The sequence below is a fragment of the Ochotona curzoniae genome, unplaced genomic scaffold (assembly GCF_017591425.1).
Source record: "Ochotona curzoniae isolate NIBS_2020 unplaced genomic scaffold, NIBS_Ocur_1.0 contig_605, whole genome shotgun sequence".
NCBI lineage: Eukaryota > Metazoa > Chordata > Mammalia > Lagomorpha > Ochotonidae > Ochotona > Ochotona curzoniae.
The window spans coordinates 1,918,499-1,945,995 of record NW_024466491.1 but is presented as its reverse complement, the minus strand read 5'-3'; the positions used below and the strand labels follow the sequence as shown (position 1 = coordinate 1,945,995).

The 27,497-nt window shown below is 65.9% G+C and overlaps 3 protein-coding genes across 27 annotated transcripts in view; all 3 read left to right on the top strand.

Annotated features, from left to right (window-relative positions):
- Positions 1-1,782: 1,782 nt before the first annotated feature.
- Positions 1,783-11,838, top strand: GNA15 (G protein subunit alpha 15). Of its 2 annotated transcripts, none has more exons than XM_040990509.1 (7): positions 1,783-2,089; positions 7,674-7,858; positions 8,630-8,781; positions 8,871-8,999; positions 10,542-10,671; positions 11,125-11,278; positions 11,541-11,838. In XM_040990509.1, exons 1-7 carry the CDS (start codon positions 1,936-1,938, stop codon positions 11,744-11,746), a joined length of 1,110 nt encoding a protein of 369 aa, XP_040846443.1. In that variant the 5' UTR covers positions 1,783-1,935; the 3' UTR covers positions 11,747-11,838. The 2 variants fall into 2 exon arrangements, with proteins under 2 accessions (XP_040846443.1, XP_040846441.1); XM_040990507.1 differs by having other exon boundaries at positions 8,627-8,781.
- A 1,791-nt stretch (positions 11,839-13,629) lies between these two features.
- NCLN (nicalin) lies at positions 13,630-20,390 on the top strand. Of its 3 annotated transcripts, none has more exons than XM_040990480.1 (15): positions 13,630-13,979; positions 15,248-15,438; positions 15,723-15,867; positions 16,112-16,206; positions 16,556-16,636; positions 16,773-16,876; positions 17,054-17,142; positions 17,390-17,529; positions 17,622-17,800; positions 17,944-18,031; positions 18,155-18,193; positions 18,299-18,462; positions 19,079-19,132; positions 19,233-19,311; positions 19,623-20,390. In XM_040990480.1, the coding sequence occupies exons 1-15, from the start codon at positions 13,796-13,798 to the stop codon at positions 19,680-19,682; spliced, it is 1,692 nt and encodes a 563-aa protein (XP_040846414.1). In that variant the 5' UTR covers positions 13,630-13,795; the 3' UTR covers positions 19,683-20,390. The 3 variants fall into 3 exon arrangements, with proteins under 3 accessions (XP_040846414.1, XP_040846416.1, XP_040846415.1); XM_040990482.1 differs by having other exon boundaries at positions 13,740-13,979; positions 15,248-15,432; XM_040990481.1 differs by having other exon boundaries at positions 13,740-13,979; positions 18,302-18,462.
- The window catches only part of CELF5 (CUGBP Elav-like family member 5), a 28,468-nt gene continuing 16,281 nt past the window's right edge, over positions 15,311-27,497 (top strand). For 15 of the 22 annotated variants that reach the window (XM_040990500.1, XM_040990484.1, XM_040990502.1 and 12 more), the window contains exon 1: positions 25,346-25,490. In XM_040990500.1, coding sequence (XP_040846434.1) covers positions 25,346-25,490 — 145 coding nt within the window. Of the gene's footprint in view, positions 15,316-25,216; positions 25,491-27,497 lie in introns of those variants that run through there. The other 7 variants (XM_040990499.1, XM_040990491.1, XM_040990504.1 and 4 more) reach the window with 2 other exon arrangements.

Here is a 27,497-nt window from a genome sequence, read left to right as displayed (position 1 = left end):
CCAGGTAGGAGCCAGGAGCTTCTTCCTGGTCTCCCACACGGGTGCAGGGTCCCAAGGCTCTGGGCCGTCCTTGACTGCTTTCCCAGGCCACAGGCGGGGAGCTGGATGGGAAGTGGAGCAGCTGGGACTCAAGCCGGCAAAGCAGTGCCCCTGTGGGATGTGGCTCAGCGGGAAGCAGCCTCCTTGTCTGTGCATCTCTATAAAACTGGCTCCACTTTCCAACCTGGAGCTCTGTTAAGGTTAGGTTCCCCCATCCCCAGATGGCTTCTTGCCTGGGACCAAGGACCCCCAGGCTGTCAGCATCCTCTGGGAATATTTGCCTGCATCCGTTTTCTGCACCCACATACCCCTTCCTGAGGTGTCCCAGAACCTGGGTGCCTGCTGGAGCCCCACTCCTGATCACCACCTAGGATGGGGTCCCCGCACCCGCCAGTGTCAGGGTCTGCATGCCACCTGTGTGTGGACCCCGTGAGCAATGTGGACGGGCTGCTGACCCCGGGGTGGTGCCGAGGCGTGGCAGGACTGGGCCCAGGCTGGCAGAGGTAAGGGGGTGGAGAGCCCCGGGGAACCCCCTGAAGCTGAGGTGGAAGGCGGTGTCCTGCCACCAGCATCCAGCAGGTGTCGCCCGAGGCAGCGCCTTGATCTGACCCTAAGGCTCGAACCCTGCGCGCGTGTGCACTCCCTGGGAAGGGGGGTCCCTAGGGCTCCACCAGCTGAGAGACCCCTCCTGGGTATTGGGGTACCCAGAATTGAGACTGACCTCCCGAGCTGTGTGAGTGGCGGTGCTGGAAGGGAGTGTCATGAGCATGGGTGGTATAAGATGGGGGCAGCCCAGGGGTGACCCTGGTGACCCTGAGATGCTGAAGCGGAGAGGGAGGAATCTTGCCGTAACATCATGGCCACTACAGTGACTGGACCGGGCAGGTGTGTGACCGGAAGGCAGGACCAGTGTGACAGGTCCCCAGGAGAGGCAGGAGAAAGGGGCACGTTGCAAATTCTATTTTAAGAAGTTGTGATACTTCAGGGTCCCCAGTGGTCTTATACCCCAATACTGTCTGCCTTTAGCCCCCCAACACCCAGCTGGAGGCCAGGCAGGCACCCCACCCGCTCACCCCAATAACCCCGCCCCGGTGCACTTCCCACGTGCTGCTATGAATCAGCATTGTCTGTGGGGAAGCCACACATGCTAACCAGACAAGCGGGGGCACACCCTCTCTGCAAAACCTCAAAGCGCCAGCCGCAGGGCTCCCCCACCCCCAACGGTAGGAGGTTGATCCAGAACTTTCTAGAACTTTCTAACTTCCAAGTTCCCATGGGCTCATTCACTCTTCAGATATGCAGAGCTGAGCGAGGCCAAAGCCAGCAGCTCCATCTGGGTCTCTCCCGTGGGTGGCAGGGCCAGGGACCTGCCCTGGTGTGAACCAGCAGGGAGCCGGGGTCAGGAGCTGGAAGCGGGACTTGAACCCCGGGTCCCAGGCGGTGGGCCCATGAGGACTTCAGCACTGGCTCACTCACAAATGGTCCTGTGAGGTTGGTCACGTGTGTGACTGACTAGTGACCCCAACCCCACAGGATATACAGCCGGCGCTGGCTAAGTGCCCCCTCCTGGAAGCCGCAGTGATGTTGGGATCTGGGGAGCTGGGTGTCATCCCCCGCCCACCCCGGGGTGTGGCAGAGGAGGCAGCCCCGCGGTGGCGTCACCTCTAGGGCAGAATGAGGAAGGAGGCCGGGCAAGCCCCGCACGACCAGTGTGCGTGCAGGCCAGCTTCCGCCCCACCCCACTTCATCCAGGGGCCCCGCCTCACCCCTCCCGGGCACCCTGGGACCTGCCAGGCCCGGTCTGGGCAGGTCGGGGCGGTGGGGTGTTGGGGGAGTCGGCTCCCCTAGTGCCTTCCTGCACCCGAGGGGGGTAGCAGCGGGGTCCCCCACGGGGTTATGCCACCCGGCATGGCCTACACCCTGAGCTGGCGTTGCTGCTGGTGCCTGACGGAGGAGGAGAAGGCAGCGGCCCGCGTGGACCAGAAGATCAACAAGTTATTGTTGGAGCACAAGAGGCAGGTGCGAGGCGAGCTGAAGCTGCTGCTGCTGGGTGAGTTGGTGGGCACCCAAACTGCAGATGTCATCACTGAGACCCTGCGGAGCCAGCAGGGCCCCTGTGTGCGAGGGGCAGGCAGGGGCACAGGCAAACCCAGCCCGTCCTACCTGCTTGGATCACTGCGAGCCTAGGCCCGCGTGGGAGGGACACGGCAGCTGCCCAGGGCCCAGGCCACGCTCTGCTGCTACAAGGGGCAGGGGAGGGGGATCCGGCCAGGGTTGGCTGTGGGTAGGCTTTTGCCGACGTGAGGAGCTGCTGCGTGAGCCCCGGGGCCCCAGGCGTGAGCTCACCCTGCACCCAGGCAGACAACATAAGGGAATGCGGTCATTTCCGCGGCAGGAAGGGCCAGGAGGGAACAGCCCTGCTGGGGCGGGCCGGCTCACCGCCCTGCGTGTTTCTGTGGCTGGAAGATGAATCTTGCATGCCTGCTTCATTCACCGAGCACCCACATCAACAGCCGGGGCTGGGGTGTGCCGTGCACACGCAGGAGGCGGCAGGGAGAGCTGGGGGCTCCCTAGGGAGCTTCCCCATGGGTGGCAAAGGCTCCCGGGCATGGAGCTGCCACCTGCCAGGACTGGCAGGACTGCCCCTCGTCCCGCCCCGACCCAACCTCACAGGTCCTCATTTCCTGGGAGACACGGGGTCATATCGGACCCGGCTACCACCTTTAGGAGTCCCAGCCTTGCTTCCCATCCAGCTCCCTGCTTGTGGCCTGGGAGAGCAGTGGAGGACGACCCAAAGCCTTGGGACCCTGCACCCGTGTGGGAGATCCGGAAGAGGCTCCGGGCTCCTGGCTGGCCATTTACGGGAGCCCTCTCTCTTTCTCAATCACTCTTTCCAGTAAGTCTCTCATAGAGAAGGCCCGCCCACTCTGGTCCCAGGCCCGGTACCTGCAAGCAGCCGCCCTGCAGCTCTCCCAGGAGCTGCAGCCAGATTGCGGGCACCAGGCATATCATTGTGAAACCTTTTAAGCTATCTCCTCTTTTATATTCATTTCTCTACATTAAAGATACACAGGATCTTCCATCTGCTGGGTCACGCCCACAGATGCCCACAGGAGCCAAGGCTGAACCTGTCTAAAGGCAAGAGCTCTACTCGCCTCCCCGACTTGGGTGCAAGGCCCCCGGCTCTGGGACCGTCCACTGCCCCCCACACACACCGGGTGCATGGGCAGGGGGCTGGATGGGAAGTGGAGTGGCCGGGATTCAACCCCTGCGCATCCAGCACAGCACACGGGGTGGAGGGCGTCTGGCTGGCAGGACAAACACCCACCCGTCGCTCAGGGACCACTTGCAGGCAGGAAGCGCCGGCCGCACACGGCCTTCCCGCCTCCCATGGCCCTCAGCCCCCTTCCTTCCTCCTACGGCGGTTCCGTTTTCATGCCTTTTTAAAAAGACTTATTTACTTTTATTGGAAAGTCAGATTTACAGAGAGAAGGAGAGACAGAGAGGAAGATCTTCCATCCATTGCAGCCACAACGGCTGGAGCTGAGTTGATCCAAAGCCAGGAGTCAGGAACCTCTTCCGGGTCTTCCACACAGGTGCAGGATCCCAAGGCTTTGGGCCGTCCTCCACTGCTTTCCCAGGCCACAGGCAGGGAGCTGGATGGGAAGTGGAGCAGCTGGGATGTGAACCGGTACCCTTACGGGATGCCGGCGCCATGGCTGTGGTTTAACTTGCTATGCCAGCTCTCCTTTTGTCCCTGGCCACAGTGGTGAGGGGCTTGTTGCCTGCTGTCCCCCTCCGTTTTCTTGGGCTCCTTGCACCAGCTGCTGCCCACCGTCTGTGGTCATAGCCTCCCTGTGTCACCCTGTGTGTGGCTTCGCCTAGGGAGTGTGCCCCGGCCACCCTGGCTGCCGTGGAGCCCGCCCCAGCTCCCTCCTGCACCCACACGGCCTGTCGCTGCTTGCGTGGCCTGCCTGGTCACCCAGCGGACGACACGCATGTGTCTCTACCCCCACGGACCCTGGCGTGAGCATGTGGGGACCTGGGCCCAGCAGGTACTCAGCCAAAGCTTTGTGAACAATGACGGAGTGACTGGACGAGGGTCCCTGTCCTGACCACCCGGCATGGGAAGCCCTCCTGACGGGGCCATGAGGGCGAGGGTGCCACTAGCCTGCCAACACCCTGGCCCCATCACCTGGAAAATGGGAACTGAATCCAGAAGTTGCTTTTTCCTGCTCTGTTTGAGGAAGGTGCAGAGAGTGCTGGGGAGCTGGGGGGCAGGGAGGGGTCCCAGCAAGGCCATAGGGGGCTAAAGGTAGCCCCCATATGGAGTTTCTGGCCCAGCTGCCTGCTGGTGTGCACCCAGGAATCGGCAGTTAAAGGCCCAGGTGGTTGGAGTCTCCGAACCCCCAGGGAGATCCCAATGGGGCTCCTGGCTTCCGCCTTCCATGTGGCCCAGCGCTGGCTGCGGTGGCATTTAGGGAGTGAACCATCTGATGAAAGATCTCTCTCTCTCATTTTTCCATTTAAATATATGAAGCAACCAAGGGCGGCTAGGACCAGCCAAGCCCCTAGCCCTGACCCATGGCTGCCCAGGCGGGCCCCAGGTTCCCATCATGGGCAAGGTGCTGACCCACACGATGCCCAGGGGCCTGGCACGTTGCCCCCGGCTCCTCCCTGGCAGCTGCCTGGCAGGCCCTACTTCCCCCTAGGCCCTTGGGACAGAAGCAACCACTTCCCAATGTCTGGACTGCACGCCCCTCGTGGCATCTTTCTGCCGCCGGCCGGGACCCCTGGTGTCACTGAGTCTAGCTCATTTGGCCATGCCCAGGCCTGTGAGTGACAGGACACGGCAGCCTGCTCACAGTGTGACATCGCCATGGCCCGGCTGCCTCATTTTGCACCCCTCGGCTGGACCTGAGGCCTGAGAGCTGGGGTCCACAGACCACACTCCTTTTTTGTTTTGTAAAAAAACATCTTCCGCCTACTGCTTCACTCCTTAAGTGGCTGCAGCAGCAGCCGGAGCTGAGCTGATCCGAAGCCAGGAGCCTGGAGCTTCTTCTGGGTCTCCCCCGTGGGTGCAGGGTCCCAAGGCCTTGGGCCGTCCTCCACTGCTTTCCCAGGCCACAGGCAGGGAGCCAGGCGCCTAGGTCGTATGCTCTGACTGCTTGGGGGTCCCCGTCCCCCACCAGCTCTCTTTGGGGTAGAACCTGCAGGTCCTAATTTTGCTGCGTGAGAAGCTGCCCAGGGTGTGTCCAGGGGAGCCAAGCGGGGCGTTGGGAGAGCTGAGAGGCCCATGTGGAGTGTCACTGTGGAAACCGCATGAGGAAGTCCAGACACACGGAGGGAAGAGAGGTACAGCTTGCCATGTGGTGGCACATAGTTCTCAAAATACAGGGTGTGGGCCCAGCTCAGTAGCCTAGCGGCTAAAATCCTCACTTTGCACGCGCTAGGATCCCATATGGGCACCGGTTCTAATCCCAGCTGCTCCACTTCCCATCCAGCTCCCTGCCTGTGGCCTGGGAAAGCAGTGGAGGACGGCCCAAAGCCTTGGGATCCTGCACCCGCGTGGGAGACCCAGAAGAGGTTGCTGGATCAGCTCCGGCTCAGCTCAGCTCCGGCCATTGTGGCCACTTGGGAGTGAACCAGCAGACAGAAGATCTTCCTCTCTGTCTCTCCCTCTCTCTGTAAATCTGAATTTCCAATAAAAGTAAATAAATCTTAAAAAAAAAAAAAAATACAGGAGGGCGTGGGTCTGGGGCTGGCAGGGTGGGTTAAGCCTCCAGCTGCAGCACCGGCATCCCATGTGGCCGCTGGTTTGAGTCCCGACTGCTCCACCTCCAATCCAGCTCCCTGCCCATGCGCCTGGGAGATGGCCCTGCCTCCCGCCCCTGCCTCTCACTCTACCCCGGGAGACCAGGATGGAGCCTGCTGGGACCTGGCATCCCGCTGGAACCACACCGGTCGGTTGTCCTGGGCTGCCCACCTGTCGGTGCGTGGGCGACAAAAGCAGCAAGAGCGGGTGAGAGCCGGGAAGTTGGCCGTGAGAGCCGCTGGCAATGGAGGGGGGCAGACAGGCCACAGCAATCGCCGCAGGTGCACAGGCACGGGACAGGCGACTGGGTCATAGAAACCCCTGGTCACGGTCATGACACAGCGCACACGCACCCCCACGCACCCCCAGCGGGACGCGCCCCCAGCGGGAAGCACCCCCAGCGGGAAGCGCCCCCAGCGGGAAGCGCCCATGGGCTCTGGAATGCACAGTTGCATCCACGCATCCATGCATCACGTCACGCACCTACAGAGAATATGTCCGCCTTTGGTGGAACTTTTTATTATTATTGGAAAGGCAGATCAGGTTTGAGAGACAGAGAGGAAGAGCTTTCACCTGCTGGTTCACTCCCCACGTGGCCACCATGGCCAGAGCTGAGCCAATCCAAAGCCAGGAGCCTGGAGCCTCTTCCGGGTCTCCCACATGGGTGCAGGGACTAGGCAGGACTGGTCCCCACAGGCTGTCCTGGTGGGGCAGGGCATCCCAAGCAGGTGCGTGAGTCTTCCTGTCCCCCAAAGGCAGCAGCAGCGGGCCAGGGATGGGGGCAGGCCCTAGGCACCCCTGGCCCAGACCCGCTTCTCTGCTGCCCTGCAGTCCCTCGCAGGAGGGGGGGTTTATGCAGCCAAGGTTGGGGGGTCCCCCTGGCTGACTCCTCCTGCACCCTCACCCCAGGGGGAGACACAGGCCGTCCTACGCTCCCGCTCTCCGGCTCCTGGCTGGCCCCACGCCAGGGTGCCCACACCTCCCTTTGCTGGGGGCGGTCTGCAGAGGCAGGCTCAGGGCTCTGATGTCTGAGAGCTGACTCCCCAGAGCCCCCCCCCCAGCTGAGTGCCCCCCACGCCAGGCCTGGTGGGCTCTGTCCCCTGAGACCTGGCGGGCTGTGTCCCCTGAGACCTGGTGGGCTGTGTCCCCTGAGACCTGGCGGGCTGTGTCCCCTGAGACCTGGCGGGCTGTGTCCCCTGAGACCTGGCGGGCTGTGTCCCCTGAGACCTAGCGGGCTGTGTCCCCTGAGGCCTGGCAGGTTGTGCCTCCTGAGGCTTGGCGGGCTCTGTCCCACCCCTCTGATACCAGCTCCCACCGTACCCCTCTGTCCATCTGAACCTCTGGGGGTCAGCTCTGCCCGCTGCATCTTTGCCTGGCAGGCTGGCACCCCCAAAGTTCTTTTGTCTGCTCGGCTCGGGTCACTTGGCCACCCTGAGCCTCCTTCAAGATCTAATTCCCAGTTTGTCCCCACAAGTCATTGCAGAAGATGAAAGAGCCCCAGGCCCCACGTGACCTGCCCTGGGCTGGGGTCCACATGCTGTACAGACGGGGCAGGGTCTGCTCCCAGCAAGGCAGGGGGCACGGGCCTGTGCTCCCAGCAGGGTGGGGGTCTCAGGTCTGTGCCCAGCGGGGTGGGGGTCTCAGGTCTGTGCTCCCAGCGGGGTGGGGGTCTCGAGTCTGTGCTCCCAGAGGGTGGGGGTCTCGGGTCTGTGCTCCCAGCGGGGTGGGGGTCTCGGGTCTGTGCTCCCAGCAGGGTGGGGGTCTCGGGTCTGTGCTCCCACGGTGCAAGCCTGAGGGGTCACCCGGCCCGCACTTCCAGGGCCCGGCGAGAGCGGCAAGAGCACATTCATCAAGCAGATGCGCATCATCCACGGCGCCGGCTACTCGGAGGAGGAGCGCAAGGCCTTCCGGCCGCTCATCTACCAGAACATCTTCGTGTCGGTGCAGGCCCTGCTGGACGCCATGGGGCGGCTGCACATCCCGTTCAGCAGGGCCGACAGCCAGGTGGGCGGGGCCGACAGCCAGGTGGGCGGGGCCGGGAGTCGGGTGGGCGGGGCCAGCCGGGCCGGGAGCCAGGGGCGTGGCCAGCCAGGGTGGGCGGGGTGGAGAGCCAAATGGGGGCGGGCCTGAGAGTCAGTTGGGGCGGGGCCGAGAGCCAGCCGGGGCGGGGTCAGCCAGGGGCGGAGCCAGCAGCGGGGGGGGGAGGAGAGCCGGTGTGGGCGGGGCTTGTGGTCAGGGCGGGGCCAGCCCGAAGCCCCGCCCTCCCACCCCTTTCCCTCTGGAATCCCGGTCCTGCGGATCTAAAAACAAAAGTTCTCACTTGTTATGATTGTTACTTGAGAATGTTCTAGGCATTTCCTAAGAAAGAAAGGACTTTCTTGGAGATTTTATTCTGAAGTTTGAGAGACAGTAAAGGAACCGTCCGCTGGCTCACTGCCCAAGCAACCATAATGGCCTGAGCTGAGTTGATCTGAAGCCAGGAGCCAGGAGCCTTTGCTGGGTCTCCCACACAGGTGCAGGGTCCCAAGGCTTTGGGCCGTCCTCCACTGCTTTCCCAGGTCACAGGCAGGGAGCTGGATGGGAAGCGGGGCAGCTGGGACACGAACCGGCGCCCATGTGGCATCCCAGCACACATGGTCACTTGAGCTGACCACCCTGCTCCGAGCTGCCTGGGCAGGAGGCCAGGGAGGCTGGCAGGCAAGGCTGGGCAGGCCGCTCCTGTCCCCCCCCCCAGGCCTCACCCGGTCTGGCCCTGCCCTGTGCTCCCCACAGCAGCACGCCAGGCTGGTCATGAGCCAGGACCCCTACAAAGTGACCGTCTTCGAGAAGCGCCTGGCCACGGCCATGCAGAGCCTGTGGCGGGACGCCGGAGTGCGGGCCTGCTATGAACGCCGGCGTGAGTTCCACCTGCTCGACTCGGCCATGTAGTGAGTGTGGGGGTCTCAGGATTCAAGGGCCGGACAGGGGGCTCTTCCCGGTCCACCCTGTGAATCCAGCAGCACCCCCGTCTGTGCAGCTACCTGTCCCACCTGGAGCGCATCGCGGAGGAGGACTACGTGCCCACGGCGCAGGACGTGCTGCGCAGCCGCCTGCCCACCACGGGCATCAACGAGTACTGCTTCTCAGTGAACAAGACCAACCTGAGGTGAGCAGACACAGAAGGTGCCCGGGGCAGGGCCAGCGCCAAGGCCAGCACCCGAGGAGCCGCAGGCTGGAAGGGATGGCACCGAGGGCTCTGGGGGACAGCACAGGGCAGAGGGTGCCCGGGGCAGGGCCAGCGCCCAGGCCAGCACCCGAGGAGCCGCAGGCTGGAAGGGATGGCACCGAGGGCTCTGGGGGACAGCACAGGGCAGAGGGTGCCCAGGGCAGGGCCAGCGCCCAGACCAGCACCCAGGCCCACCCCCTGGAGCCAGCCGCATCAGGCAGGGGCTGGGCAGGTGGACGCTGGGGTTCTGGAATGCAGGGTGCAGCAGCGCTCAAGGGGAGGCCTGCCAGGGAAGGCATCGCAGCTGGTGGTAGGCGACGCTGTTACCCAGCTGGGAGTGTGGACAGTGGAGCCAGGGTGAGGGCAGGAGTGTGGTGCTGGAGCCAGACACAGGGGTACCTGGGGATGCAGTGCGGGCGAGGGGCCGGTCCATGGGCGGGGCGAGCGGAGGAAATGAGACAGGGTGGTTGTTAGTGACCCAGTTTCTTACACGAGTAGACAGGAGGAGAGGGGGTGCAGGCTGCTGCTGTGTTGTGGGGTGTGAGTGAACCTGAATTAACTGCCTACCCCACCACAGCGGGAAGGAGGGTGCACCTGCCGGTGAGCAGAGAGGAAAGCTGAGCGTTAGAACTGGCAGCACCCCAGGGTGGGCCTGCTGTGGGCCACCGTGCCCTCACCTCAGCCTTCCCATCCTGGGAGCCCAGCCCCCCTCAGCCCTGCACCCAGCCCCCCTGCACTCCAGCCCCCCTGCACTCCAACCCTCCTCAGCCCTGCATCCAGCACCCCTGCACTCCAGCCCTCCTCAGCCCTGCATCCAGCCCCCTCAGCCCTGCACCCAGCCCCCATCAGCCCTGCACCCAGCACCCCTGCACTCCAGCCCCCCTCAGCCCTGCACCCAGCCCCCATCAGCCCTGAACCCCACCCTCCCTCAGTCCTGCACCCCAGCCGCCCCCCTCAGCTCTCAACCTCAGCCTTCCCATCCTGGGACCCCTGCCCCCCTTAGCCCTGCAGCTCAGCTTCACTCAGCCCTGCACCCCAGCCCCCCTCAGCCTTGCATCGAGCCTCCCCAGCACCCGGAGGCCTGGACGACCTTCCACCGTGGGGTACGGGCCAGCAGCCCAGGGTGTGTGCTCCTGTGTGTACAGTGTCTGCCGTCCTCCCTGGCACAGCCCGCATGCAGCCCGGGGTCCCCGTGAGCTCCGAGCTCCGAGTGGGCCCCGGTCCCCGTGAGCTCTGAGTGGGCCCTGGTCCCCGTGAGTTCTGAGTGGGCCCTGGTCCTCGTGAGCTCCGAGCTCTGAGTGGGCCCTGGTCCCCATGAGCTCCGAGTGGGCCCCGGTCCCCGTGAGCTCCGAGTGGGCCCCGGTCCCCGTGAGCTCTGAACGGGCCCTGGTCCCCGTGAGCTCTGAGTGGGCCCCGGTCCCCGTGAGCTCCGAGTGGGCCCCGGTCCCCGTGAGCTCTGAACGGGCCCTGGTCCCCACGCAGGATCGTGGACGTGGGTGGACAGAAGTCGGAGCGCAAGAAGTGGATCCATTGCTTTGAGAACGTGATCGCCCTCATCTACCTGGCCTCGCTGAGCGAGTACGACCAGTGCCTGGAGGAGAACGACAAGGAGGTGAGAGTGGGGCGGGGCCTGAGGGAGGGCGGGGCCGGGGCAAGGGGCGGGGCCTGGAGGAGACAGACCAGGCGGGTGGGGGCGGGGCCAGGAGGGAGGGCGGGGCCTGCAGAACAACCAGGTGATGGTGGGGCGGGGCCTGAGGGAGGGCGGGGCCTGGAGAACGACCAGGAGCTGAGGATGGAGGCGTGGTCTGGAGCAGAGGGTGGGGCCGGGTCAAGGGGTGGGGTCTTGAGGAGAGGGCGTGGCCTGAAGTGGAGGACTGGGCCGAAAGGGAGAGGCGGGGCCTGGAGGAGGGGAGGGCGGGCAGGAAGTGTGGGCGGGGCCGGAAGGGGAGGACGTGTAGTGGGCGTGGCCTCGGCTGAGGGGGGGGGTCCCTTCTCCACGGGCTGTGTGTGTGTGTGTGTGTGTGTCTGTCTGTCTGTCTGCACTGAGCTGGCCCCTCCGTCCCAGAACCGTATGAAGGAGAGCCTGGCCCTGTTTGGCACCATCCTGGAGCTGCCGTGGTTCCAGAGCACCTCCATCATCCTCTTCCTCAACAAGACAGACATGCTGCAGGACAAGATCGCCACCTCCCACCTGGCCACCTACTTCCCCAGCTTCCGAGGTGAGTGCTTCCAGAATGTTCCATGCCCTCGGCCCCTGCACCGCCCCAGCTCCCTGAGCCTCAGGCTTCCCCACTGTCTCTGGGGCTAACACCCCCTAGCACCTGTCCCCCGCCCCCCCGCCTCCTACTCCCTGGACCACTCCAGGTCCTGTGGGCTCCTGGGAGCACCTGCCCTGATGCCCTGGTTAATTCGGGCAGCACCCTGTGTGACCCAAGCAGGGTTCTTGAGCCCTCCCACCCTGCACCCCACTTCCCCACTCAGGCCCCAAGCAGGACGTGGAGGCCGCCAAGAGGTTTATCCTGGACATGTACACCAGCATGTACGTGGGCTGTGCCACCGGCCAGCGCTCACGCCGCCTGTTCAGCCACTACACGTGTGCCACGGACACACAGAACATCCGTACGGTGTTCAAGGACGTGCGTGACTCCGTGCTGGCACGCTACCTGGATGAAATCAACCTGCTGTGACAGCCAGGGACCCCACCCTGTGCACCGCCAGGGTCGTCCCAGTGGACTCTGGGTGCTCCGCATGGCCAGCGTGGCCAGCAGGAGGGCAAGGCCCCCTCTGAATCTGTATTTATTTCCCCCCTCGGCATGGCCCCTGCCGGATACACGTTTAAGAACAACATTGGGGAGTTGGCGCGGTGGCCTGGTGGCTAAAGTCCTCGCCTTGCACGCCAGGGATTCTCTATGGGCACTGGTTCTAATCCCGGCAGCCCCACTTCCCATCCAGCTCCCTGCTTGTGGCCCGGGAAAGCAGTCAAGGAGGGCTCAAAGCCTTGGGGACCCTGCACCTGCATGGGAGACCCAGAAAGAAGCTCCTGGCTTTGGATTGGCTCAGCTCCGGCTCTTGTGGTCGCCTGGGGCGTGAACCACTGGACAGAAGATCTTCCTTCCTCTTTGTCTCTCCTCCTCTCTGTATATCTGACTTTTCAATAAAAATAAAATCTTAAAAAAAAATAAAACAAACGACATTGTGGGCTATGACACGGGGTGTCCTGTTTGCCCCCTGCTGATGCCCCTGCTGGGCGACTGGCCCCGGCCAGGTGTGTGCAGTGAGAAGCGGGCGCTCCCCACTGGGAGCTGCTGTACCCCACCATTTGGGCAGTGACCCTGCCGGGCTCCCTGGCCGTTTAACCTGGTGGCAGCAAGCAGTGCCTGCTGGACGACACACGTTGGGCACCTGCTGCCGGCTGGGCTTGGCTTGGGAAGCGGTGGGGGGGCTCAGGGTGCCCACGGGGTGACAGTTCAAGATTCATTCCCTGTAGGGTCCCCCTCCTTAACAGGAAGTGATAGACCAGTAGGAGGGACCCAGTGTGCAGGCCAGGCAGAGCAGGTGGCCAGCCGCCTACCTGGGGACAGCTTCGTCTGCACATGAGAGCCGCTGGCCAGCATGTCCATGAGGGCGAGGGTCACCACCTGGCCTGAACCCAGGGGAGTTGTGGGGGGTGCTTGCCAGCAGGGAGGGGGACGCCGGTGGCCGCTGGCCGCCTGCAGCCACCAACAGGAAACACCTATAATTCTGCTTTTCCGCGTATCCCCTTGGCTGGCCCTGGACTCCCGTGGCAGATGCACCTGCTCTCTGCCCTCCTGCATCCACCCCGGGGGTTCCTGCCCCTCTTCTCTGCACTTTCTCACCTCCAGTCAGGGCTGCATTCCGGGGTCCCTGGGGACAGAGTCGGAGTGTGAACCCCAAGACTGGGGCCCCTCTCTCTGTTCCTGGGAGGGTCCTTTCCTGCCAGGAACCCCAGGACCCCTTCCTGGTCCTGCTCGGAGCCTGGGGCAGCTTCACCTCCTCCAGGAAGCCTCCCAGGTTCTTCCAGCCTCCCTGGGAGGGGAAGCACCCCGGGTGGTGGTGGGGGGGGGTCTGGCCCCTCAAGGAATGAATGATTGAGTGAATGAATGAATGCGCCTGGTCCCTTGCTCTCCGCGCCCAGAGGGGTCCCATGTTGGCGCCCCTTTGCGCCCCCGGGCCCACCAGGACAAGGACACCGGCTGCAGACCCCAAGTCCCACAAGGACCCCCACACGCGCGCCCTCGATGGACAGAGTACCCCAACACTGCGCCGGCCTCGGGGGGCTCCGAGGAGACCCCGACACTGCGCCGGCCTCGGGGGGCTCCGAGGAGACCCCGACACTGCGCCGGTCTCGGGGGGCTCCGAGGGGACCCCGACATTCCTCTCGCCAGTCTGAACTCCCCTCCCTGCTCCTTCCAAGTCCCCTCAGCAGCTGCAGAAACTTCTACGAGGACTACAACTCCCACGAGCCCCTGTGCCCGGGCGACTACAGCTCCCAGCAAACAGCGCGCTCGAGCCCCACTTCCCAGTCCTCCCCCACTTCCGGCCCCCGGCCGGCGGACTACGAGTCCCAGGCGGCAGCGCGGCTCGGGCGCTGCCCGCGGCGCCCGCAGGACCCCGGCGTGCGGAGGGGCTGCCCGGCGCGCGCCTGCAGGACCCCGGCGGCCGTGCACGCCGAGCCGAGCGCCCGGTCGCCGTGCCCGGTTCCCCCGCCGACCACGATGCTGGAGGAAGCGGGCGAGGTGCTGGAGAACGTGCTCCGGGCGTCGTGTCTGCCGCTCGGCTTCATCGTCTTCCTGCCGGCCGTGCTGCTGCTCGTGGCGCCGCCGCTGCCCGCGGCCGACGCGGCGCACGAGTTCACCGTGTACCGCATGCAGCAGTATGACCTGCAGGGCCAGCCGTACGGTGCGTGTCGGGGGGGACCCCAGCCCGGGACCGATCCCGGGACCCCGCGGACCCAGAACCCAGAGCCCCTGGACCCCCGGGACCCAGAACCCCTGGACCCTGAGACCCCCGGGACCCTGATCCCCCGAGCCCCTGAGACCCCCGGGACCCTGAGACCCCCGGGACCCAGAACCCCTGGACCCTGAGACCCCGAGCCCCTGATCCCCCGAGCCCCTGATCCCCCGAGCCCCTGAGACCCCCGGGACCCAGAACCCCTGGACCCTGATCCCCCGGGACCCTGAGACCCCCGGGACCCAGAACCCCCGGACCCCGAGACCCCCAGGACCCCCCAGTTCCCCCTGGATCCCCAATCCCCAGGACCCCAACCCATGCCTGGTCCCCCACGTCACCAGGTACATGCCTGGTCCCCCCAGGTCCTCCGTGTCCACTCCCACCTCCCGTCCCTAGCTGCTGTCCACTGGCAGCCGGTGTCCCCACTCCTAGGCCCGGGGTAGATGCTGTGGCCCGTCCCTGGTCAGCTGGTCACTCATAAGCTCGTCCCTGGTTAGCCTGTCCCTGGTCATCCAGTCCCTGGTCAGCCGGGCCATGGTCAGCCCGGCCATGGTCATCCAGTCCCTGGTCAGCCCGGCCCTGGTCAGCCCGGCCATGGTCATCCAGTCCCTGGTCAACCCGGCCATGGTCAGCTGGTCACTCATAAGCCCGTCCCTGGTCCCGGCTTCCTGCACACGGACCCCATTTCCCACCCCGACGGCCAGCCACTCAGCTGGGCAAAGCTGCGCCTGCATGCGGTCGCCCAGGTGGCTGTCGGGTGTGGCTGACCCCGAGTCCCTGACCCTGAGTCCCCGTCTGACCCCGAGTCCCTGGCTTACCCTGAACCCCCTGGCTGACCCTTAGCTCCTGGTTGACCCCGAGTCCCCGACCCTGAGTCCCTTGGCTGACCCTGAGGCCCCATCTGACCCCGAGTCCCTGGCTGACCCCACTGCCCTGACCCCAAGTCCCTGGCTTACCCTGAACCCCCTTGCTGACCCTTAGCTCCTGGTTGACCCCGAGTCCCTGGCTGACCCCGAGCCCTTGGCTGACCCCGAGTCCCTTGTTGACCCCAAGCCCCTGACCCTTAGCCCCTGGCTGACCCCGCTGACCTGATCCCGAGTCCCTAGCTGACCCTGAACCCCCTGGCTGACCCTTAGCCTCTGGCTGACCCCGAGTCCCTGGCTGACCCTTGGCCCCTGGCTGACCCCGCTGCCCTGACCCTGGCCGCCCCTCCCCAGGCACGCGGAATGCCGTGCTCAACACCGAGGCGCGCACCGTGGACGCGGCCGTGCTGAGCCGCCGCTGCGTCCTCATGCGCCTGCTGGACTTCTCGTACGAGCGCTACCAGAAGGCGCTGCGGCAGTCGGCGGGCGCCGTGGTCATCATCCTACCGCGCGCCATGGCGGCCGTGCCGCAGGACGTGGTGCGGGTGAGGGGGCGGGGCCTGCGGGGTGGGCGGGGCCGGTGTGGGGGCAGGGCCTGCGGGGTGGGAGGAGCACTGAGGGGGCGGGGTCATGGCGGACGTGGTGCAGGTGAGGGGGCGGGGCCGGTGGGTGGCTGGGGAGGAGCCATTACTTGGTGGGTTGGACCAGGGAAGAGTCAGCGTGGTGGGCGTGGCCATAGCAGGTGTGTCATGGTGTAGGAGGAGCCAGTGCTTGGTGGGCGGTGCCAGAGAGCCTGCCCGTCACCCCGCCCTGCCCTTGTGTCCTGCAGCAATTCATGGCGGTGGAGCCCGAGATGCTGGCCATGGAGACCGTGGTGCCCGTGTACTTCGCCGTGGAGGACGACGCCCTGCTGTCCATCTACGAGCAGACGCAGGCCGCCTCGGCATCCCAGGGCTCGGCCTCGGCCGCGGAAGGTGGGTGCCGGGGATGCAGCACCCTGAGCCAGGCTGGGGCAGGAGGGGCCGCGTCGGTGGGCGTCGGGGTGGAGGGCTTCCAGAAGGTGGGGTGCCCAGGGTGCAGCACTCCGAGCCGGGCTGGGGCAGGAGGGGCCGCGTCGGTGGGCGTCGGGGTGGAGGGCTTCCAGGAAGTTCTGTGCCTTGGTCGGTGGGGTGACCCCCACCCTGGGGTCCCCATGACCGAGACTGCATCCCCTACCAGTGCTGCTGCACACGGCCACGGCCAACGGCTTCCAGATGGTCACGAGTGGGCTGCAGAGCAAGGCCCTGAGCGACTGGCTCATCACCAGCGTGGAGGTGAGCACTATGCCCGGGCACCCCATCCACCCCTGCCCCACCTGCCTTGCCCTGCCCTGCGCGCCCCATGCCCCCTGCCCTGCCACCCCACACTCCCTGCCCTGCCACCCCACACCCCCTGCCCTGCCCTGGACGCCCCATGCCCCCTGCCGTGCCATCCCACACCCCCTGCCCTGCCCTGCCATCTCACACCCCCTGCCCTGCCACCCCACACCCCCTGCCCTGCCCTGCCATCTCACACCCCCTGCCCTGCCACCCCATACTCCCTGCCCTGCCCTGCCACCCCACACCCCCTGCCCTGGCTCCCTGCCCCAGCCCCAGTTCCCCTGACCCGCCTCCTCCTCCTCAGGGACGGCTGACAGGCCTGGGCGGAGACGATCTGCCGACCATCGTCCTGGTGGCACACTACGACGCCTTCGGAGTGGCCCCCGTACGTCGGCCCTCCTGTCCCTGGGACCCCGTGGGGTGGCCGGGTCAGGGGTGGCCCCATTCCCACCTTGGGCAGAGGCCCTGGGGCCGGCTGTGCCCTGTGCCTGCTGACCGGCGCCCGGCCCCCCGCCCCGCAGTGGCTGTCGCTCGGTGCAGACTCCAATGGGAGCGGCGTCTCTGTGCTGCTGGAGCTGGCGCGCCTCTTCTCTCGCCTCTACACCTACAAGCGCACGCACGCTGCGTGAGTGTCCCGAGTGTGGCCGCCTTGCACCCGGGCTTCGGGACCCCCTTGCTGCACGTGCAGGCTGGGGGCGTCCCTGCTTCCGGGAAGGTGGGGGTCGCCCAGGGGCAGCCCAGGTCCTGCGCGTCCTTGGACAGGCCGGTGACCACTGACCCCACTTTCCCCTCCCCTGCGCAGGTACAACCTGCTGTTCTTCGCTTCCGGAGGGGGCAAGTTTAACTACCAGGGCACCAAGCGCTGGCTGGAGGACAACCTGGACCACACGGGTGAGGCGGGCGGGAAATGAGGGGATGGGAGGAGCTTGGCTCTCGCCCCGCCCCCAGGGCCCTGGCCCCGCCCCAGCAGCCCCACGCACTCTGGTCACGCCCCTCACCTCTGTTTCCACCCACGCTGGCCCCGCCCTTGTGTCCTGGCTCCACCCTCGGGTCCTGGCCTTGCCCACAAAGGCCACGCCCTCCTCGCCACGCCCCCATCCTGGCCCCGCCCCTGAGCCCGCCCACCTGCCGCCCGCAGACTCCAGCCTGCTGCAGGACAACGTGGCCTTCGTGCTGTGCCTGGACACGCTGGGCCGCGGCAGCAGCCTGCACCTGCACGTGTCCAAGCCGCCACGCGAGGGGACGCTGCAGCACGCCTTCCTGCGAGAGCTGCAGACGGTGGGCGCCGGGAGAGGGGGTGTCCCCGGGGGTGCGCTGGCCCCTGATCCCTGACCCCTGACCCTGAGCGAGCCCTGACCCGACCCCCGCAGGTGGCCGCCCACCAGTTCCCAGAGGTGCGCTTCTCCATGGTGCACAAGAAGATCAACCTGGCGGACGACGTGCTGGCATGGGAGCATGAACGCTTTGCCATCCGCCGCCTGCCGGCCTTCACCCTGTCCCACCTGGAGAGCCACCGCGACGGGCAGCGCAGTAGCATCATGGACCTGCGGTGAGCGGGCGACGGGCCAGGGCCTGGAGGGTGGCCAGGTGACCAGGAACTGGACCCAGGGTGGGTGCCGCAGCCCCCAGAGCTCACCCCACCACCCTAAGCGTCAAGCCCCCCCGAGTTCACCAGCTGCTCTCCCCAATCAGGTCCCGGGTCGACTCCAAGACCCTGACCCGTAACACGCGCATCGTGGCTGAGGCCCTGACCCGTGTCATCTACAACCTGACGGAGAAGGTGCGCCCGGCCCTGGCTGTCCCCCATCCCCTGCCCACCCCGCCAAGCGCGTCCCCCACATCCCCCCTCCCTGCCCGCCCTGTCCCCAGCTGGCCTGCAACCCCATCCCTGCTCTCTCCCCAGGGCACACCCCCCGACATGCCTGTATTCACGGAGCAGATGGTGAGGCCTGGAGGGGTCAGGGGCTGGAGGGGGGTGCCTTCTGGTGGGCGGGGCAGGGGTGGGGCAGGAGGCGGGGCCAGGCGGTGACAGCCGCCCACCCTGCAGCAGGTGCAGCGGGAGCAGCTGGACTCGGTCATGGACTGGCTCACCAGTCAGCCACGGGCCGCCCAGCTGCTGGACAAGGACGGTACGTTCCTCAGCACGCTGGGCCACTACCTGGGCCGCTACCTGAAGGACGTGAAGCAGCACCACGTGAAGGCTGACAAGCGGTGAGGCCACCGGGCCCTGCGCCCCACAGCCCTTCTGGACTGTTCACCTGCTCCCAGCCCATTAGCCACAGCCCTTCTGGACTGTCCCACCTGCTCCCAGCCCGTTAGCCCACAGCCCTTCTGGACTGTTCCATTAGCTCCCAGCCCGTTACCCCACAGCCCTTCTGGACTGTTCACCTGCTCCCAGCCCGTTACCCCACAGCCCTTCTGGACTGTTCACCTGCTCCCAGCCCATTACCCCACAGCCCTTCTGGACTGTTCCGTCTGCTCCCAGCCTGTTACCCCACAGTCCTTCTGGACTGTTCCATCAGCTCCCAGCCCATTAGCCACAGCCCTTCTGGACTGTTCCGTCTGCTCCCAGCCCGTTACCCCACAGCCCTTCTGGACTGTTCCGTCTGCTCCCAGCCCGTTAGCCACAGCCCTTCTGGACTGTTCCGTCTGCTCCCACTGGTGTTGGGAGAAAAGCAGCCAGCAGGCAGGTGCTCCAGTGAGAACCAGGAGGGGCTCTCGCGCCCTCCCAGGTGTTCTGCCTCCTCGGGGGGCCCGACTCCAGGGGACCAAGGTGGGGGAGAGCTCGGAGTCCCCCAACTCCCCAGCAGCCCCCATGTCTCCCCAGGGACCCCGAGTTCGTCTTCTACGACCAGCTGAAACAGGTGATGAACGCATACAGGTAGGTGCCCTGGGGTGCTGGTCGCGTGCGGGGCTGCCCTGCTGGGAACCCGGCCGGGGTGCCTGTCCTGCCCTGACCCCGACGCGCCACAACCTCACAGGGTCAAGCCGGCCATCTTCGACCTGCTGCTGGCCGTGTGCATTAGCGCCTACCTCGGGCTGGCCTACACGGCGGTCCAGGTGAGTGGACCAAGGCTGAGCGGGCTGTAGCCTCATGGCACCCCTTCACGGCACCCCTCTTCATGGCACCCACTCCTCATGGCACCCCTTCCTCATGGCACCCACTCCTCACGGCACCCCTCCTCATGGCACCCACCCCTCATGGCACCCCTTCCTCACAGCATCCCCTCCTCACCGCACCCTTCCCTGCTCCCTCCTCACATCACCCCTTCCTCACAGCATCCCCTCCTCACCGCACCCTTCCCTGCTCCCTCCTCACATCACCCCTTCCTCACAGCATCCCTCCTCACTCACCCCTTCCCCACCCCCAGCACTTCGACCTCCTCTACAAATCGGTGCAGCGGCTGCTGGTGAAATCTAAGGCTCAGTGAGCGTCACCGCCCGGGCCTCGCTGCCTCCTGCCCAGCCATCGGCCTTGTGAGAGCCGAGCCAGCCAGGGACCCCAGGAACAGCGCCCGGAGGAGCCCCGGCCCCACGGTGACTGGGGATGCCTGTGGACTCTGCAGCCTCGGGCGTGGGCATGACCCGGCCTGTGCCCCAACACCACACCTGCCCACGACCTAGACGGTCATCATTGCTCAGCCCTGCTCCTGTGGGCAAGGAGACGGGGTGACCCCCAGCCCAGCGCCCAGGGTGCCCTGCTCGCCTCTGCTGTGCCCAGGGACCCGCCGGCCCAGCCCACTCCACACCTCTGCACTCCCAGCCTTGCCTGAGCGTGCGGTGGGGGGGTGGCTGCTGGGGAAGGCACGTCCCACTGCCCCCCGAGGAGGGCAGGCGGAAAGGCAGGCCTGGCCCAGGTGGGGGCGCTGACCTCAGGGAAACCCCGGTGTGTGGCGTCCATAGCAATAGAACTGGCAAGGGTGCGCAGCCCCGCAGGTGGGTTCTGGGGTGCCTGGCTCCTTGGCCGGCTGCAGCCTGGGTCCTGTGCAAACCAGTAGGGCTGTCCTGGGACCTCAAGTGCACTGAATGCCCAGGGCAGGGCCACTGCGTGGGAGAACCTCCGGGTTGGCCCGGGAAGGCAGGCCTTGGCTGTTTGGGGGTCCCAGGTGCGTGATGAGAAATAAAGCCATACTGAACGAGTGAGGCCCTTGTTGGGGAGCCCCAGGCTGCGGAAGGCCAGGACGGTACTGGGTCATGGGGACTGCGGGCTCCGGGAGGGTTAGGCCATGGACCACAGGGGCAGCGGGCAGCAGTAACCTCTGAGCTGGGGCCCCAGCAGGCGGGCACGGCCGTGTTCGGCTCAAGGGGGCCATGTTGCCTGTGGTCAGCCTGACCCTGGAGTCTCCCTGTCTGTGGGCAGGGTCCTCAGCTCCTTGGGGGGCTCAGGAGAGATGGGGGTGGCTCCCCTCAAGGCAGGCCGGGCCCCAGGACACCAGGGAGGGCAGACCTGGGGGTTGCTGAGGGCAGAGCTGCACCCGGACTCCAGTCCAGGGGAACAGAGGAGAGCTGCCCCCAACTCCAGTCCCCACAGCACCCCCTGGTGGCTGGGCTGGTCCTGGGAGGAGACAGACTGAGATCCTGAAGGGATCATAACCTGAGGGTTCCAGGGCTGTGTCTCCCCTGCCCAGAAGGGAGCCAGGCCAGCATGTGGGGTGCAGGGCAGGGCTGGGGGCGTCTTCCACCTCGGGTCAGACAGGGGACCTGGAGGAAAGCAGGGAGACCACGCGGGGTAAGCTGTCAGAGCTGGCCCGGGGGGAACAGCCCTAGCACTGATGATGTTACTGGTGGGATGACTCTGCCCTGCACCTCCCACTGAACCTGGGGTACAGCCCTGGCAGGTGCCCTGGCCCTGGCTGGGGCAACTGGATGGCTGGTGGCAGGCTGCCAAAGCAGCCACCTGCTGGGGAATGGTTGGGGGGTATGTCTGCTCCTCCCCCAGACATATGGTCCTGTGGTGCACCCAGACGGCCAGCTACAGCCAGGAGCCCCATCGAGGTCCCTGCGCCTGGGCCGTCCTCCACTGCTCTCCCAGACGCACCAGCAGGAAGTGGAACAGCCAAGACTTGAGCAGGTGCCACGTAGGGTGGAAGGGGGCATCTCCACCCGCTGCACACTCACCCCGCACGCACAGACGTGGGGTGCAGAGGGAGGCTCTGCGTGTACCCAGGCTGCAGTGGGGGGGTCTCTGAATGACAAGGACATACAGGGATCAGCCAGTGCCCCCAAGGCAGCACGGTGCCTGGACACCCCAGCCGTGTGGTCCAGGAGCAGCAGCTGCAAGGACACCCGGGGAGGTGGCGGCCAGTGGCTGTGGTCACTTCCTGAGCAGAGGTCTCCAGCAGGGCCCTGCCAGGGCATGCATGCTGCACATGCGAGTTCAGGACTCAGTGATGTCACACACACAGCAGGGGCCCTGGGCCCTGTGAGGGCCTTCCCCGGTGGTGGGCACACACAGGTGCTCATGAGGACCAACTCCTGTCCTTGCCCCTGCCCCTGCCCTCCCCTTGCCTCTGCCCTGTGGAGTCCCAGATGGCGCCCCTGGCTTCCTTCCGCCTGGCCCCTTGTGGGCAGGCAGGGGAGTGAACCAGTAGAGAGAGAACCCCTGTCTCCCTACTTTGGCTCTGTGTCCTGAGTGACACACTTCCTCTCAAGGGTCCCGGATGTGAGCCCACAAGTCCAGTGGGAGCACGCCGGGGGGACGGAGCTGTGTTCATCCCTGCATTCAGGGTGCTGAGTCCCAGAAACCCAAGGACCTGGGGTGCAACAGGCTGGCTGGACCCCACCAGGCCTAGAGGGGCTGGGGTTTGGGGTGGGTGGGCCTCGCGGGCTTAGGGGGACACTAAGGCCTCTGGAATGTGCTAGAAAGAGCTGTGGGCAGCCTGCTGTGTTCCATTGCCCTGGTAACGGCTGGCGAGCTGCTGCTCCCCAGGGGTGCAGGTCCTGTAGGTGGCTTCCAACAGTAGGTCAGCGGGTCGGGGACCCACGGGTGTCCAAGGCCACAGGACGGATCCCCCAGCCACAAGGCAGCTGACAGAGAGCACTGTCCCCCTCTGGTCTCCTTGGAGACACCGCTGCCCCAGTGCCTGCATCATTCTAGAATTTCTATGAAAAGCAGAGTAGTCTTTCTGGGTCTCCCACATGGATGTGGGGACCCCAGCACTCTGGGCATCCTTCGCAGGTCCCTTCGTGGGGGGAGCTACACTGGAACCCGCACTGTGACAGGCCGTGGCAGGCTGAAGGCGGGACCTGCGCTTGGACCCTGCCGTAGAAGCTGCGTTTTTGGGGGGACATGGTACTACACCCCATTTGGCCAGGGCACCAGGAGGTTGGTCTATGGGCTGGGGGGGTTCGGCTCCCCACACCCATGCTGTGTAAGCACCCTGGGCACCCTGGGACAAGGGTGGCCAGGCGGCCAGGTGGCTGGGCAGCCTAATGGCCCTGTCTCTTTCCAAGTTCACATTTAATGGAAATGCAGGAAAATGGAAACGTGAGACCAGGGGCCAGTGGCTCAACAGGCTAACCCTGCACCTGCACTCACAGGATACCATATGGAAACTAGTTCAAGTCCTGGCTGCCCCATTTCCCATCCAGCTCCCTGCCTGTAGCCTGGGAAAGCAGTGGAGGACGGCCCAGAGCCTTGGGACCCTGCATCTATGTGGGAGACCCAGAAGAGGCTCCTGGTTTTGGATCAGCTCAGCTCCGGCCATTGCGGTCATTTGGGGAGTGAATCATCGGATGTAAGATCTTCCTCTCTACCTCTCGCCCTCTCTGTATATCTGAATTTCAAATTAAAAAAAAAAATGCCTTTAAAAAGAAAATGAGATGCAACTCGGGGCGGGCACAGCTGTGGATTGCGGACCTTGGGTGTAGCTGCATCTGGGGTGTCCCGGGGGCTTCTGCAGGGGCCCCCGTTATCTGATTTATTTGAGATTCAGAGTCTTCGTTCCCCTGCTTCAAGCCGCAGCTGCTCGCAGCATCCCTAGGCCAGGCCTGGCCGGACCCAGGAGCTGGGAGCTGCAGCCAGCTCTGCCGTGTGGGTGGCAGGACCCAGGCTGCTACCTTCCAGGGTGGGCGTCCATGGGCAGGGAGCACCCAGCCCCGAGAGCTGTCTGTGTCCATGCTGGAAGAAGCTGTGAGGAGGCCTGTGGGACGACAGCAGGGCCAGTTGAGGGGGTGCAGTGAGGGGGTAAGCCAACGGAGCAGCCATGAGCCTTGGGGGAATGATGGGGTCAGGGGAGCTGTGTCATGTCTTTCAGATGGGTGAATGACCAGGGACACAGCCTGCAGCTAGGGGGCTGCACTGTGACGTTGGGGTCCTGTGCAGTGTTGTGCCCAGAGCATCTGCCCGAGGTGTCCCTGCTGCTGCTCATGCCACTGTGGCCACAGGACTGCAGGTTCCAGGGAGCCAGGGTACTGGGGTGTCAGGGTACCAAAGTGCTGGGGTATCAGGGTGCCAGGATTTCAGGGTACTGGAGAGTTGCAATGCTGGGATACGTGCCCAGGGTGTGGGGTTATCGGGGTGCACACCTGGGGTGCCAGGATTCCAGGGTGCTGGGGTACCAAGATGCCAAGATTCCAGGGTGTGCAGCAGGGGAGCGGTGATATTGGGATGCAGGGGTGCTTGGGTGCCTATACTGGGGTGCATGGGAGGGCTAGGATGCAGTGGAGCTGGGGTGCGCACCCAGGGAGTCAGGGAGAGCTGGGATGTCATGGAGCAGGGGTGCAGTGGAGCTGGGATGTGGTCGAGTTGGGGTGTGCACCCAGGGAGTCGGGGAGCTGGGGTGCAGTGGTCCAAGGATGCGTGGGGAGCTGGGGTGCATTCCCAGAGAGCCAAGAAGCTGTGGTATTGGATAGCCCAGGTGCCATGGACCTGAAGTGCATGCCTGGGGTACCGGCATGTGGGCAAGCTGGGGTATGCGTCGGGCAGCCAGATGCCGGAATGTTGGGGAACTGGGGTGCATGCTCAGGGTGTGGTGGTGTCAGGGTGTCGGAGAGCCCGGGTGCTGGGCTGCTGTGGAACTGGGATACATGCCCAGAGAGCCAGGGAGCTGGGGTATTGGGGTACCAGGGTGTCAGGGAACTGGGGTGTACACCTGGGTTACTGGGGTATCAGGGTGCCTGGGTATCAGGTTGCTGTGGAGCTGGGGTATTGGGGTGTTGGGGAGCCCTTGCTGTGGTGCCAGAGTGCCATGGAACTGGGAGCCTGGGTCCCGTGGTTCTGGGGTGTGAGAGAGCTGGGGTGAGCGCTGGGGGTGCCGGGATACTGGGGTATTGGGATGCTGGTGCCAGGGTGTCGAGGTGCCATGGTGCTGGGGTGCCGATGTGCTGTGGAGCTGGGTGCGCGCCTGGGGTACTGGGGTGCCGTGGGGCTGGGTGCGCGCCTGAGGTGCCGGAGTGCTGGGGTGCCGGGGTACCGGGTTGCCAGCGAGCTGGATGCGCGCCTGGGGCACAGGGGTGCTGAGGAGCTGGGTGCGCGCCTGGGGTACCAGGGTTCTGGGGAGCTGGGTGCGCTCCTGGGGAACCGGGTTGCCAGGGAGCTGGGTGCGTGCCTGGGGTGCCGGGGTTCCGTGGAGCTGGGTGCGCCTGGGGTACCGGGGTGTTGGGGTGCAGGGAGCTGAGTGTGCGCCTGGGATAGGGGGGTGCTGGGGTGCCGGGGAGCTGGGTGCGCTCCTGGGGTACCGGGTTGCCAGGGAGCTGGGTGCGCGCCTGGGGTGCCGGGGTGCCGGGGTGCCGTGGAGCTGGATGCGCGCCTGGGGTACCGGGATGCTGTGGAGCTGGGTGCGCACCTGGGGTACCGGGGTGTTAGGGTGCAGGGAGCTGGGTGCGTGCCTGGGATAGCAGGGTGCTGGCGTTCGGGGGAGCTGAGTGCGCGCCTGGGGAGCCGGGGAGCCCGCGTGCGCGGCCGGCAGAGGCCGCTGCCGAGCCGCCTTTGTGGTCCCGCGGGCGGCGGGCGGGCGCGGGGGAGCCGCTCGGTCCCGCGCCCGCCATGGCCCGGCTGACGGAGAGCGAGGCGCGGCGGCAGCAGCTCCTCCCGCCGCGGCCGGCGCCCCTGGGCAGCAGCGGAGGGCCCGAGCCCCCCGGCCGGCCGGCCGGCATGAAGGACCTGGACGCCATCAAGCTGTTTGTGGGGCAGATCCCGCGCAACCTGGACGAGCAGGACCTCAAGCCGCTCTTCGAGCAGTTCGGCCGCATCTACGAGCTCACGGTGCTCAAGGACCCCTACACCGGCATGCACAAAGGTGGGCGCCCGCCCGGCACCCCGGCCTCGTCGTCGGTCGGCGGCCCGGCCAGCCGGGGACATGGACGGACCGACGCCCCCCGGGCGGTGACTACAAAGGGAGAGGCGTGCGGGGCGGGCGAAGGCCGCGGCTGCGCCCCCTCCAGTGGACCCTGGCTGAGGCCAGCAGGACAATGAGCGAGCCTGGAGCAGCCTGGGCTGGGCGGGCGGAGGCGGCAGGCGAGGGGGTGCCCAGCACCCCGGCTCTGGCCATGGCTTCTCCTGCTGGGGTGCGGTGGGCCGTGCTGCCCAGGAGCGGGTGGGGGGCACTGGACGGTGGCTTCGGGGAGGGGGACCCAGGGCTGGACCGGCTGGTGACCCAGTTCACACCCGGCTGACCCCCGGGGCTGCCCCTGCCCAGTGCACTTGCAAGCTGTTTGTTGAATGAATGATCCAGCGCAGGGGTGAGGAGGGGTGATGCCCCCCGCCCTGCGAAGCATGTGGAGGGGGGAGGTGGGGGAGCGGCTCTCCCATCCCCCTTCCCTCCATGGGGCCTGGGAAGCCGCTGGGGTGGGGTGGGGAGGAGGAGCCCAGCTCTGCTGGGGGGCATGCTGCTAGGTGCCTGCTGGTTCTAGAAGGATTCCCCTGGGCCTGGGGGTCGGGTGCCTCAGGAGGGCAGCAGGGGAGCAGGGCCTGGGTCTGTTGGGGGGATCAGACTGCACTTTGGGATGTCCCCAGGAGGGCCACACCCCTGTCAGCCCTCTGCCCCTTGGGCTTGGAGTGGTGGTCTACCCCTCGAGCGAGGCCTGCCAGTGGGGGCTTGGGGGCAACCTCTGGCCCACACGTACCTGGTTGGGTGGCTCCCCCAGGGTGGCCCTGGGAGCCGGGGTGGGGCACACCGCGGGACAGGAACCAGTGCCAGGACAGGCTTCCAGTGCCATCCAGCCCCACCCCGCTGGGGGGCTATTGGGTCTGCCTCCCCACGGGAGCTGAGCTGGGTTTCAGGGCCAGGCACGTGTTGAGGAGATGGAGGCGCCAGCAGGGCGCCCACAGGCACCCATCTCACCTGTCTCCCAGACAGCAGGAGGCAGATGGTGTCTGTGGGCGAGGAGGGGTGTGACAGCTCCCACCCCAGGGGGCGGCCCCCTGAGATGGTGATGAGGAACGGAGGGCTTGAGGAGTTAGAGCAGCCTTCCTGTGACTGAGGGACCTGAAAGGGCAGGGCAGGGCAAAGGGCAGGGCAGGGCAGAGCTGGACAGGGCATGGCAGAGCTGGACAGGGCAGAGCTGGGCAGGGCAGGGCTGGGCAGAGCTGGGCAGGGCAGAGTTGGGCAGAGCTGGGCAGGGCAGGGCAGGGCAGAGCTGGACAGGGCATGGCAGAGCTGGACAGGGCAGAGCTGGGCAGGGCAGGGCTGGGCAGAGCTGGGCAGGGATGGCAGAGCTGGACAGGGCAGAGCTGGGCAGGGCAGGGCTGGGCAGAGCTGGGCAGGGCAGAGTTGGGCAGAGCTGGGCAGGGCAGGGCAGGGCAGGGGAACCCAGCGTAGCTGTGTGGTCTTTGGGGAGATGGAGTCAGGGTGAGCATGGGGCTGCTCGTATCTGTGCCAAGCCTTGACTACGGATGATGGATCCAGGTCCCTGTGCCGCCTGGGCTGGTTCCCCTCCTGCGCCCTCCTCCAGGGACCTCCCTGGGGTGGCAGGATGCTGAGCTGTCCCGGCCAGGGATGCCCGGGTATCCCAGGCAGCCACTGGCCTCCACGCGCAGCCCTGTGGATGGTAATGGCGTTGGAATTTGCATGTTAATGCTAATATTTGTCTTAAAGTGGAGGTTGTGCTGGAGGCTGGGGGTCGGTTTCTATGGGAACAGTAGCTGCCAGCTCAGGGCAGTCGCCAGGGGCCGCTGTGGGCTGCACGGGTCGGGGCAGCAGGGCCTACTGGGCTGATGGGCAGAGCTGCTTCCCCAGAGGCCATTGTTCAACTCTGAACCGCCATCCACGGGGACCTGTCAGAGAGAGAGTGTGGGGAGGGTCCTA